Genomic DNA, 12717 nt, shown 5'->3' on the forward strand with positions numbered 1-12717 from the left:
ATCTCCTCGAATCCTCTACCGATTACTTCTCTTTCCTTCTCCTGTACATAATACAATTTTCACGACGTTGCTTCCAATAAATAAATTCCACCCACCTACGATCTCCATCTTGGCCTCCGCGTTGACCGCGTTGAAGCTAGGAGCCTCTGTGATCACCTCGCACTTGTATTTCCCGCTGGTGTACAGGCTCACGTTCTGGAGCAGAACTTGCTGGTGATCGGAGCGCCGATACTGAAACAAAATCGTCCACGTCGCCCTATAAATCGCGCTACCACTAATTTCTCCCGGGTTTTCGCGACCGCCAGTTTTTCGCTTTATCTTTCCAACCGTGATCCCCCCTCCCCCTCTGCTGCCGCGAGGGGTCCAGATCGATGCGCGACTTTTCCTCCCCCTTCTCGTTTTTTTAAAACTCTCCGTCCACCATCCGAGGCGAACAACGAACGAAGAGAGGAGGGGAAAACGTTTTTTTTCGGCCACGACGATCCACCGTCACTCACCTCCCCCCGTTCCTGCACCACACTTCCCCCGCTCGCTACCTCGTTTTCCACCGCCTCCCTCGTTCCTGCACAGACGCTGCACAGCTTCAATTATTCTTCATAGATGGAATATTACGCTATTAGGTGGGTAAGAGGCTTGCACGCGCTTATATCGATTTATTGCCGCACAAGCGTGCAAGCCCGATCGTCGTGCTACGTGCATCGAAAGTTATTTCGACGAGATGGATGGATGGATGGATGGATGGATGGATGGATAGATAGGAGTGGAACTCGCTCCTCGTCTGGCCAGTTAAAAAAAAGGAAAGAAAGAAAGAAGTTGTTTCTTCCTCCCTTTGGAAACTATCTCTCTCTCTCTCTTCCTCCTCCTCACCCATACCCATAAAGTGGAGAGATCCGATCGCCGATTAATTCCTACTACGTTGAGAAGGAGTGGTGGGGCAAAGGGAAGACCCGCCAACGTTGATAATCCATTTATCAGACACCCGGTGGTGTGTCTTTTTTTTTTCCTTTCTTCGCTTCGGCGTTACAAATATCCACCACTCTCTTCTCCCCCTTCTTCGTTCCACGCACGCTTTCGAAAGGGAAAATTCGATCGGGATCTCGAGTCGTGGAACAGCTCGTGCGAGCGAGAAAACGTTTTATAGCGACGACGAGGAGGATGGCCTCTGCGCAAACTTTCCTCATCGACAAATCGATTTACGTTTGGCGAGAAAAGTTGCGGGAAAACAAGGAGGGGGGGAGGGTCCAAGTCGAAACGTTGGCGGGAATCGCATTACCTCGGGGGTTATTTCGTCCGTGTTTCGCCGCGCGAGCGGCGCGCGACTCCTGCGGACCGACCGATTCGCCTCCAACGAGAGAGAGAGAGATACGTATATATATATGTAAAGGGAGAGGGAGAGAGACGAATAGTGCCGCGCGTCCGCTATTCACCGAGAAACGGCTGCTGCACACGTCCCCGTATACGTCCCGATAAAACGTGACTCGCTTTCTCGCCTTGCTTCTTTTTTTTTTCCCCCTCCCTTTTTCGCGCCAACTACGTTTCTCGGAAATAAGAGGATCTGCAAAAAAGGTACTCGCAGAGGGAGAGAGAGAGAGAGAGTGTTTTCTTTTTTTTTTGAAAACGATTAGGCGTGGAAACGGAGATTTCAAAAGCGACCGCAAACGTTCTCTTTTCTCTTCCCTTCGTCCGAGTGGAAATTAACTAACGACGACGATGACGACGACGAATTGTCGTCGAACGGGAGTAGGGCGAGCCGATAAAACTTAATCTTCTCCACTCGTCTTCGACCGCGAAGAGGAATTCTCGATCCCTTTCTCTCCGTCCCAAAACGAAATTATTCGAGGATAGAGTAGGAGGGGGAGAGTGGAAGGGGTTAAATAAATGTCGAGAATAGAGGGACGGGGGATTTAAAATTTTCAGATAGCGAAATTAAGCGTGGCGGTGTTACGTAACGTGGAGGGGGAGGGGTAGAGAGAGAGAGAGGCAAAAGGCGAACGAGAGGGAGGGATGGAGGAGGATGGAGGAAAATTAAAAGTCGAGATCCTCCTCCCTCCCCTCTCTCTCGAGTAGAAAATATACGGCTCCGGCCGCTAAATCCACTTAATTCCTGCTACTCCAATAAGTGTCACGCGAGCGATATCCAAGCGGAGGAATGGGCAGAGAGGTGGTGGGGAGGGGTGAAAAGACACGCTCGCTTTTGTCCACGAAAGAAATTTCTTTGTCGATATCGGGCGGCCATTCGACCGAGTCAGATTAATAGCCGTGCTCTCTCTTCCTCTTCTTTCCCCGGTTCCTCCGAAGGAGAAAAAGGATGAGCCGATTCGAATCACGTAACGCTCGTTACGCGTCGGCCGATATTAACGAGCGTGGTGGAGGAGGAGGAGGAGAAGAAAACGGAACTTTCGTGCCTTTCGTTTCCCGAAAAACGCGGAATCGGAAACGGACGTATCGTATCGAGAACGGTCTCGATTCCGTTTCGTACGGTTCTCTCTCTCTCTTTCTATCTCCGCATGGACCTCCGCGTGCCGCGATCCGAGAAGAGATCGATCGGTTTTATATATACATATATATCTTCTCCTCTCATCCTTTCTTCTTCCTTCTCTCGCGATTCGACTTTACAACCGATATAGCTACCTCGGTCACGAGAGACAACCCCCTCCCTCTCTCCTCCTCCTCCTCCTCCCTTTCGTCTCGCCCCGATTCGTCAAACATTTATTCGGGACGATAAAGACACGACGACCTCGTTGGAAACGGCGCGGGAAGGACAACGTCGATGTACGACACACGTACATATCGAAACGTATCGCCAACTTTATATATGCCCACCCTCCTCACCCCCCCCTACCCTTATTCCGTCGATTTGAACCGGCTCGATGAAATACTTTTATATACGACGTCGAATAAAATTCGAAAGGGGAAATTGAATAGAGGGTTCTTACGTTCAAAGCTGCGTGACGTCTTGGCCTCGTCGCGAACCAACCAACGAACGAACGAGCGAACGAGCGAACTATCTCGAGCGAAGGAACGCGCGCGTTTCTTCGTATCGCTTCTCTTATTTTTTCTTTTCTTTTCTTTTCTTTTCGCGCGCGGTTCTTCGTTTTGGAGAAGATGGAAGATTCTTGAACCGTGCGATAAAACGATCGATCCGGAATATTTAGACCTTAGTTATCTCGCATCTCTTTCTTTTCTCTCCTTTTCGCCACGGAAAAACGAACCGCTTTTACGATACGCAAACGACGCTTACGATTTTCCCCACAATTATTCTCGACCGAGGAATAATAATTTGCGAGATTTCGCGGACGAACGAAGGGAGGAAATAAAAAGAAGGAGGAAAAATCGTCCACCGAATGTTTACCTTCCAGATCGATATATATATATATATATATATATATATATATATATATATATATATATATACATGTGTATATGTCGACGCATATTCGCAAAGGTAATCGCGCGCATCTCGTAACACGCAAAGAGGTCCGTATACCGGCCTGGATATTGAAGTTGGAGATGATGCGAGATAAAAGGAGCGACGAGCGTAACTGCGCGCTTTTTCCCTCCCCGCGCGGCTTTATCCGCGCCGGCTCGTAAATGGAATTTCTCCCGACTCGTCGCGCTAGACTTTGTCGTTAGACGTAGTTGGTACGCCAACTATACGTCCCCCTCCCCTCCCTCGAAACGATATCTCGGCTACGGGGAACTCAAGTACGGCCGTTTTCGTCACTCACGTCAACTTTAACCCCCTCCACGTGATACGTGTGCTTCTTGGGCTCCCCCCTGGGCACGTATCTGTAGAATTCCTCGTGATCCTTGTACCACGTGATGGAGTACAGCTTGTCCGTTTCCAGGTCGTATCTGAAACGAGACAAAGGGAGAGGTAAATGATCCTTTTCCACGCCGCGATTCGTTTATTCGTATATCTTCGTTCCTCTCTCTCTCTCTCTCTCTCTCTCTCTCTTTCGATCGATATCGATTCGATTCGAGTGGAGACTCGAGAAGAAGGGAGATGAAACGGGTAGAAGCCGGCACGAACCGCGAATCGTTTCTCGATTAGTCGCAGGTCTAGACCCGTTTTCGATGGCTGGAAACGTGCGAGTAATGGAAATTGTTATCCGTCCCCCGACAACGAATATTTGAAGTATCGAGCGCGTTTGATGTATTCTTTGCCTTTACATATCGGAGATTTTTTCCCCACCTTCCCTCCCTCCCCGTTTATCCGATATTCCGTGGAATCGTCTCATCTGCTGGTCATCCGTGGAACTCGTTTCGTTTCGTTTCGTTTCGTTTCGTTTCCAAGCCTTATGACGATATTTTCCGGGCCGCCGATATTTTCCATTCGTAAATTGGGGAGAAGAAAGGAGGGACGGAGAGGATAAACAGCGATCGTTGGAGAGGAAAACGTGCCCGCCCGTAATAACGGTGTATATACACGGTGTACGATAACGTAATTACGATGATAGTCGGCACGAAGGAACGAAGGAAGGCATTGTCGCGTGACAAACTTCCTTCGATCCCGGGGAGGCAACGATTACGGTAATTGATCAACATCCCTCGGTCCAATCCGCCGGTATCCATTCCCGGATCCGCATCAATTTGCTAATCGAGTCTTTCCCTCCCCCCTTCTTTCTTTCTTTTTTTCAGTGGAGAGGAAGGAAGAGAGAGAGAGAAAAAAAGGAAGATGTCGAAGGATTCCGAACGAAAAGATCCGGGTAATTTCGATTCGAATTTCCAACAACGGAATTTCACGAGCAAACGAAATCTTTCCCCGATCGACTCGTTCTATTTCGAACAGCAACAGGCTATTCCGTTGAAACGAGAAAGGAGGGAGAGAGAGAGAGAGAACCGCGATAATTAATATTCGTAAAGTAATTAAACTAGCGCGTTGGTCGACGACGACGACGACGACGACGACGATATTCCGAGAGAGAGAGAGAGAGAGAGTTGCATCGCGAATCCGTCGGATTCTCCGGTTCCGTTTCCGTGGAAATTTACACGCGTTCGGGAAAACTAGTCGACCAATTCTCGCGCCACTTTCGTCCCTAAATTCGATTACCACCCGTCGAGTTACGCTCCCCTCCCTCTCCTATTTTCTCCCCTCCCCTCGTTTTCAACGATCATCTCGATAACAAAAGCGGTCGCCAGTCAAGTCGCAAGAGCATGTTTACCGGCAATTAAATTTTCACCTTCGCCATTCGACGCGTCAAACGGAACGCGATCGATAATAATAATAATAATAACAATAATTTTCGTTCGTATTCCTCGTTCAGATTCCTCTGCCTCCTTTCCTTCTCACTCGTCTCTAACTCTTTCGATAAAAAAATATGCACTCGAGAGAAAGATCGTCGCTTTCTTCCGCTGATTTTTATCATTTCGCGATAAAAACTTATATAAACCTCGATATCGCTACGTTTCATACAGAGAGAAAGAGAGAGAGAGAGAGAGAGAGAGAGAGAGAGAGAGAGAGAGAGAGAGAGAGACGTACAATAACGCTCGAATCGCTCGTCGAATACGCGCAATGCGACGGCATCTGTGACGAGTTATATAATCGTCCATACAGCCATTTAACCGACTTTACTTACGGGCATAGCAAAGTCGGTGGCAATTTATGGCGAGCAACTTATAGCAACGAAAGGGTTAAGCGATCCGACGAGCGTAGGTTTCGTCCTCGAGGGCGGGGAGAGGAGAGGAGCACGATAAGACCATGTGCGTCCTGTCGTGGATCGTTTGTGCAGCGTGTCGGCCAACAGTGGCAGCCGGTTGCTCGATACACCGCGGTGGCGTCGTGACATCGACGTACCCAAGGGGGACGCATCCATGGGAGGGGCGCTTCCGCTTGCATCGGCTGCACCGGTGCTGCTGTCGCCATCGCCGTCACCGTCACCTCCACCTCTAAACCTCTCCCCAGTCGCAGCCAGCGGAAAAGGGATTGCCGCATTCGAGCGTAGGTGCACAATTTGGAGGGCTGCGTCGTGGGATTGATTTGCATCCTCCGGCTCATTTGCCGGGTCGTGTCCTGCGGGATCTCGCTCGCGGCTACCATCCACTCTACCATCCTCTCTCTCTTTCTCTCTCGTCCTTCCATTTTCTTTCCTCCTCCTCTCCTCTCCTTTCCACGACGAGGCGGAAATCTCTCGAAATTTAATACACGCGATCCTTCCGTTCGAAGGAAATCATCGAATTGTCGACCATCGTCATCGAGGAATCTCTCAAAACCTTCTCCTCCACGTTCGAAAAAAATCATCGAATTGTTGAACAAAGTCATCGAGGAATCTCTCGAAATCTTCTCCTCTATGTTCGAAGGAAATCATCGAATTGTCGACCATCATCATCGAAGAATCTCTCGAAACTTAATACACGCGATTCTCCACGTTCGAAAGAAATCATCCAATTCTCGACCATCGTCATCGAGGAATTTCTCGAAACTTAATCCCTTCTCTTCCACGTTCGAAAGAAATCATCGAATTCTAAACTATCGTCATCGAGAAATCTCTCGAAACCTTCTCCTCCATGTTCGAAGGAAATCATCGAATTCTCAACCACCGTCATCGAGAAATTTTTCGAAACTTAATACACGCGATCCTTCACGTTCCAAGGAAATCATCGAATTCTCGACCACGTGATCGAGGAATCTCTCGAAACCTTCTCTTCCACATTCGAAGAAAATCATCGAATTGTCGACCATCGTCATCGAGGAATCTCTCGAAATCTTCTCCTCTACGTTCAAAGGAAATCATCGAATTGTCGACCATCGTCATCGAGGAATCTCTCGAAACTTAATACACACGATCCTCCATGTTCGAAGGAAATCATCCAATTCTCGATCATCGTCATCGAGGAATCTTTAAAAACCTTCCTTCGAAGGAAATTATCGAATTGTCGACTATCGTTATCAAGGAATCTCTCGAAACCTTCTGCTCCATGTTCGAAAGAAATCATCGAATTCTCGATCATCGTCATCGAGGAATCTTTAAAAACCTTCTCCTCTACATTCGAAGGAAATCATCGAATTGTCGACCATCGTCATCGAAGAATCTCTCGAAATTTTACACGCGATCCTCCACGTTCTAATTCGAAATCATCGAATTCTCGAGGAATCTTTTCTCGCGCCGACGAGGAGGGATCGAGGGATCTTTGACGAGACGGAGAGCGCGAGGAAAAGTGGACGTTTATCGCGCCCTCCCGAATTAGAGCAGGTTCGATAAGACGCGAGTCGGGGAAGAATCCGTTCCCGATGAAATTTCCTGCAATTTCCATTCGGGGTAGAGAGTCGCGAAGGGGTGTCTCGTCGTTGGCCAGGCGCACCTTGCGGAAATTCCTGGGACGGAACAGGCGAGCCGGAATTGAATGGAGGACGGGGCGGGGAGGGGGGGGGGAGGGAAGAAGCGAAGGCAGCCACGACACGCCGGATAAACCAACAACCGAGCGTTCGCTGGGGACGGTAAACTAATTTGCAATTTATACCCGGGTCGGAGAACGATCTTCGTCTCTTTGCTCGACGGCGTGTCCCGCCGCTCGGCACCCACCTGATATCAAACAACGCGCACACGCCCGTGTTTTTCCGCGGGGGAAGAGGAGGATCCTAGGATAATCGGCAGGATTTCCGTAGCCGAAACGAAAAACGGCCCCCCCCCCTCCCCTTCCAATTCGATTTCCGTCCGCCGTCCCAATCTCGATACGAGTCGCGGCTCCAACTTGGAAATAAATCCAGAGCCAAGTCGAGGACGCAAAGTTCAACGAACGTCTCTCGTTTAATTACTCAAAAACGTCGCCGTCGTCTCGAGAATCTCCCCTCCCATCGTTCCACTTCTATTTCTAACACGATCCAAATTTCTCTTAGCGGAATTCCTTGCTCCAACCGCCGCTCACTCCCTGTATCCGGAATAAATAAACGAGGGATCGGGTCTCGTCTTCGTTTCTCGAGAGAGATACGTCTCGTAGAAGCTTCCGAGTTTGTAAAAATTCCGTGCCGATATCGTTGGACCGTGATATCGTGAAGATCGCGAACGAGAAACGGGAAAGAAAAGCGTGTATATATATATATATATATATATCGTACTTCCATTTCTCTCGTTCTCGTTCTTTCACGCGTTGAACTATTCCCGTGAACTTTTATAAAAGAGGGTGGAAAGAAATTAGAATAGGAACGGGTGGATATATTTTGACAAGAAAAGGGAGAAAGATCGTCGAGAAAGAAAAAGAATCTTGGATGGAATTAATCGTATATATATTCTCGTTCGAGAAAGAAAGAAGGGAGAAAAATCGATCCATCCTAGATTAGATAGATTTTCGTGACGTTACGAATCCCCGTTTATTCGATAATAAACAATTCTAGAAGAGATCTATCTATACATCTAAACTCGATCGATTTTACCCTCGTTCAAATTTCATCGCACGTTTGATTTCTGGAAAAAAGGAACGATCAACCCTTGCTAAGGTTAAACCACGTAACGAAGGAACGGCACTATTTCCAAGAAAAACAACGCTCGAGACGAGAGAGAGAGAGAGAAAGAGCGTGTGTCGGATCAAGACGACGAAGGGCGGAAAATTGAGAAAAACTCTTATCTTACGCTCGACTTCGTGTTCCGTGAATTAATCTTGGGATTTCGCCTCGACAGGTGGCTGGTTGGTCGCGGATGGGATCGCGTCGATTCGATCGATCGACTCCAAGTGGCGCGACGACACGCGCCTCTCTCTCTCTCTCTCTCTCTCTCTCTCCCGATGGATTTTCATAATCGAGCGATCTCTCGCGGTCGAGGTCGGTGACACGTTTGTGAAAAAAAGAGGAAGGGAATGAGGAAAAAGGGGGGAAAAAAAATCGGGAACCCCGCCAATTGCCGCCTGTTTCTTACGTTTCTCGCGAAAAACAACAAGTGCTCTCTTGGAAATGCGCCCCCGACGCGATACCCAACGGTCGACCTTATTTTCTTGGTGAAAAGTCGTCGAGACCGTGGTGCCACTCTAATTAGAATGCATATACCGACTAACCGTAATTGTAGGACGCGCAATGCCGCGCCATAATTTCATTACGTCTTAATTAACATGGCGGCACGCGCGCGGGGCTTAAGGATCCACGAAATATCATCGGGGACACCGCCTCCACGGTTCATCCCCTCGCTTCTCTCTCTCTCTCTCTCTCTCGAAAAATATCCCCTTTTTGATCGATACAATTATCGTTAATTTTCTTGGCAAAATATTCCGCTGCTGCTAATAATAATATCGGGTGGAAATTCCGTTTCCAAATATATCTCCGTTTTTGCAGATTTTGGTATTTATAGGCGGAAAAGTAAAAGGACGATGCAGGATCGAGGTTAAACGCGTTAAACCCCGGCGAAAACTTTGCGAAGAATAGGTAGCACTGCTCCGTATCTTGGCAATGATATTATAAGCTCGCGGGAAACTCTCTTCTTTAAAAACGATCCACACAGTTTTATACCGCTTACGACTTTCCATTCCTGAGATATCATCGTTTTAAAGCGGAGCGGATAATGTTTAACGCGTTCTAATATCCACCTCCCGCGATCGAATCTCCACTGACCTCCTGTTCCATTCTACTCGAATTGGACGATTCTCTTCCCCGAACGTTAATTCCCCTACGAAATATTACGCGTGTGTACGTATATAAACAAGCTCACTCTATTATTACTCGACTTTATATTTCTCGCAACAATTCGATATCATCTCTTGGATACTAAAACAGATGGATGAGAACGCGTAAACTCTTGGATTCCATCCGTCTTCCCCCCGTTGAATCGTTGGTTAATCGAGAGATTCGTTAACGAAGAGATTCGACGAAACCCATCCGGTTCCCCGAAACTTCGATTCCGCCGCCTAACTACTAGACTCGCGCGCAATTACCGGTCAAACCTGACCCGAGGAGAGAGAGAGAGAGAAACACATAGTCTGCCACGAGAGAAACGTTATCGTATCGAGGAGAGGGAGAAAGATTGGAACGCAAATTCGGTCTAGACTACTGGCTCAAGGCAACGGACGAAGGAGGAGGGAGAGGGTAGCGAAGCTTACTCGGGTGGAAACTGTCGGTGCTGGTCGGTTCGCGCAACGTGAAATCCCGAAGAAGTCGGGAGGGGGACGGGGGAAAGGCGAGTCGTATCGAGATATCGTCGGGAGGATATCTCGCGGGAGCGGAAGATTGTACGCGCGTCGGTATCTTTTTTCAGGCGAGAAAGGAAGGAAGCGAGATAGGAGATGGGTGGATTGCGCTTTCCCGCTCGGATTGCGGTCCACGATATTGGGAGTATAAATAAATAAAGCGCGAGGAGAGCGAAAAAGATATCGAGATTCGTAGCTCCAAGGGATTACCGATCCATCCCGCCCTTTTCTCTTGCTCTTATTTTTAATCTTATTTACCGTCCCGTTCGGACGGTAAGCGTAAACTCGATACGTTATTGGCCGGGCATCTTATCGATGTCTTTACGACCTATTCCCGACCGGTCCCCGGCTCGCCGTAAATAAACAGAGAAAAATCGTCGGGAAACCGTCCTCGCAAGTCTTCCAATCCGATTCGTCCCATCGCCAGTGGATTTGTTATATGTAACGCGTTCCAACGCGCTCCGTTTTACGTGCCGATTCATCGAACGGAAACCAAAGTCTCAGAGCTGCACAATAATGTAGAAGAGACAACATTCGTAAATCAAATTATGAATTATTTTTGTTTCTCGAAATGATTTTGCGCATATGCGAGTTGACAGAGAAATAATAAGATCCAAGGAAGGAAACTATTTGCAAATTGATATTATCGAGAAGGAAATCTGGATACAAGTGTTGCGTGTGTCTGTTACGCGCGAACGATTTCAGTGGCGTGGGACGAATCGATGGGGATCGATGGGGAAGAAAAACGAGACGCGAGCGGGAAGAAGAATCCCTTTGAAAACGATACCGTTCGACGACGTTGCACCACGTCGTCCAAGTGCCTCTTACCTGCACTCGAGGAGCGCACTCTTGCCCCTAAGGGAGTATGCCGGGACGTTTATGCCGAGCAGCTTCAACCCCGTCACTGTAACAAAAAGAGGAAACAAATTTTTCTTTCTTCGAAAGCAACGAGAAAAAAAAAACGCACGGACAAACTCCAGCAAACCAAACCAAACCGGGCATCTTTTCGCGGTCGACGAGGAGGAGGAGGAGGAGGAGCCTCTCCTTCCACCGAAATCCCACCAAACGCTTGACCTACTATACGGAACGCGTACAATGGGAGTATTAAAAAAAAGAAGAAGAAGAGAAAAAAAAACGCCACTCAACCCCCCTCGCGATGATATTTCGACGATAAAATCTCGCGGCGACCGACCTTCGACTCCGACTATTACTTTTACTACAACGCGGCTACAAGAAAAGCTTGAAAAGTTGCGGCTCGATCGAATGACCAAGGGATGCGGAGGAGGAGGAGGAGGAGGCACGGAGGACGCGAGTCGATTGTACTAGATGCTCAAACAATGCTCCGGCAAACTCCATTGTACCCTCCTTTGTTGCCCGTTGTTCTCCTTTCTCTCCTCTTTGTCTCTCCATTCTTCTCCTTCTACTCCTCCTAGTAACTAGCAATAGCAATAGTAGTAGCAGTAATAATACTAGAACGAATTTCATCGGGAGGAAACGATAAACGACACGCGTGCCGATACCGTTGACCTCCGAATCGTAAACCGATGTAAAGTGACGACGAGCTGTAACCAACACTGTGTACTACGAGAGGGAAGGGGAAATTTCGCGGTCGTTGTTCGAAAGGGAGGGAGAGAGGTTGCGTTTAATTAAGCTCGCGCGATATTTTACGACGGTGACGGTGGTACGCGTGGAGGGGAGGGGAGGGGCGAGCTTTTCCTCCGGATCGTGAAATATACCCGTTTCGTAATGCATCGTCGCGCCACCGATGCAAACGGGCGAGGCGAGTTTGCTTGAATTATTTCCTCGAGGAGACGCAATTTTTCCTACGTTCCAAGAGTCGTGATTTCGACTCTTTTCACCGAGAGAGTACTACGGAGGGGAGAGGAGGGGTGACTGGTTACCGGAGCGCGTACGTGGTCGGCTTATAAGTTAGCCCACCAAGTCCCAGAAAGAAGCGTTCCGCGTGGTTAATCTGTTCCGCCCCCCTACCGCTTAATCCACCCGCTCTCGCGAGAAGCAAGACACATCGCCCTTCTAATTACCCGGGCTATGATCTTAATGGACTTGGAAATGCCAACCGCGTCAGTTCCGCGTGCAAATTACGTAAACGTGGAACGACTGTTTAATACGGAGCGACGACCGAACGCGAAAAACTCGACGCGCGGATACGTGTTTTAAATACGAGATTCCGAATTATCATCACCCTCTTCGAAACGCTCGTTTTCGGATAAGTCGATCGTAAATCCAAGATCGTTGTTCTCGCGCGTGAAGTAATGCAACATTCTTCGTTTGTTCAAGTAGAAGGAGAAGCACTCTCGACATCTTTCATCATTCTCCATTCCCAATAGTTCGAAAGTACACTCGTGTCGTTTTAATTGATACGATTACGAAAAAGTATTACATTTATATCACGTGACGAATACGTTGCATTTGTAATTTAATGTGAACATCGCTACGAAACGAAGGCTTGTAATAATGGATATATTAGGGAATCTCTGGTGTATTTTAGGAACGTCAGTTTCGACGAGAAGTATAAATATCCGATTTCGATCGGAGTGATCGAAGTCATTTCTCGGATACGAGAAGAGCGGGGGAGAGAAAAGTGGAGGA

General features: G+C 48.2%; 1 protein-coding gene across 4 annotated transcripts in view; it reads right to left on the bottom strand.

Annotated features, from left to right (window-relative positions):
• Positions 1 to 12717, bottom strand: part of LOC410563 — a 68429-nt gene continuing 55712 nt past the window's right edge. For all 4 annotated transcript variants that reach the window (XM_026445064.1, XM_026445067.1, XM_026445066.1 and 1 more), the window contains 3 exons: positions 10936 to 11011; positions 3729 to 3855; positions 1 to 231 (listed from right to left, as the gene is read on the bottom strand). In XM_026445064.1, the coding sequence (XP_026300849.1) occupies positions 16 to 231; positions 3729 to 3855; positions 10936 to 11011 (419 nt within the window). In that variant the 3' untranslated portion in view covers positions 1 to 15. The remainder of the gene's footprint in view (positions 232 to 3728; positions 3856 to 10935; positions 11012 to 12717) is intronic.

The sequence above is a fragment of the Apis mellifera genome, linkage group LG14 (genome assembly GCF_003254395.2).
Source record: "Apis mellifera strain DH4 linkage group LG14, Amel_HAv3.1, whole genome shotgun sequence".
In the NCBI taxonomy this organism is placed as follows: domain Eukaryota; kingdom Metazoa; phylum Arthropoda; class Insecta; order Hymenoptera; family Apidae; genus Apis; species Apis mellifera.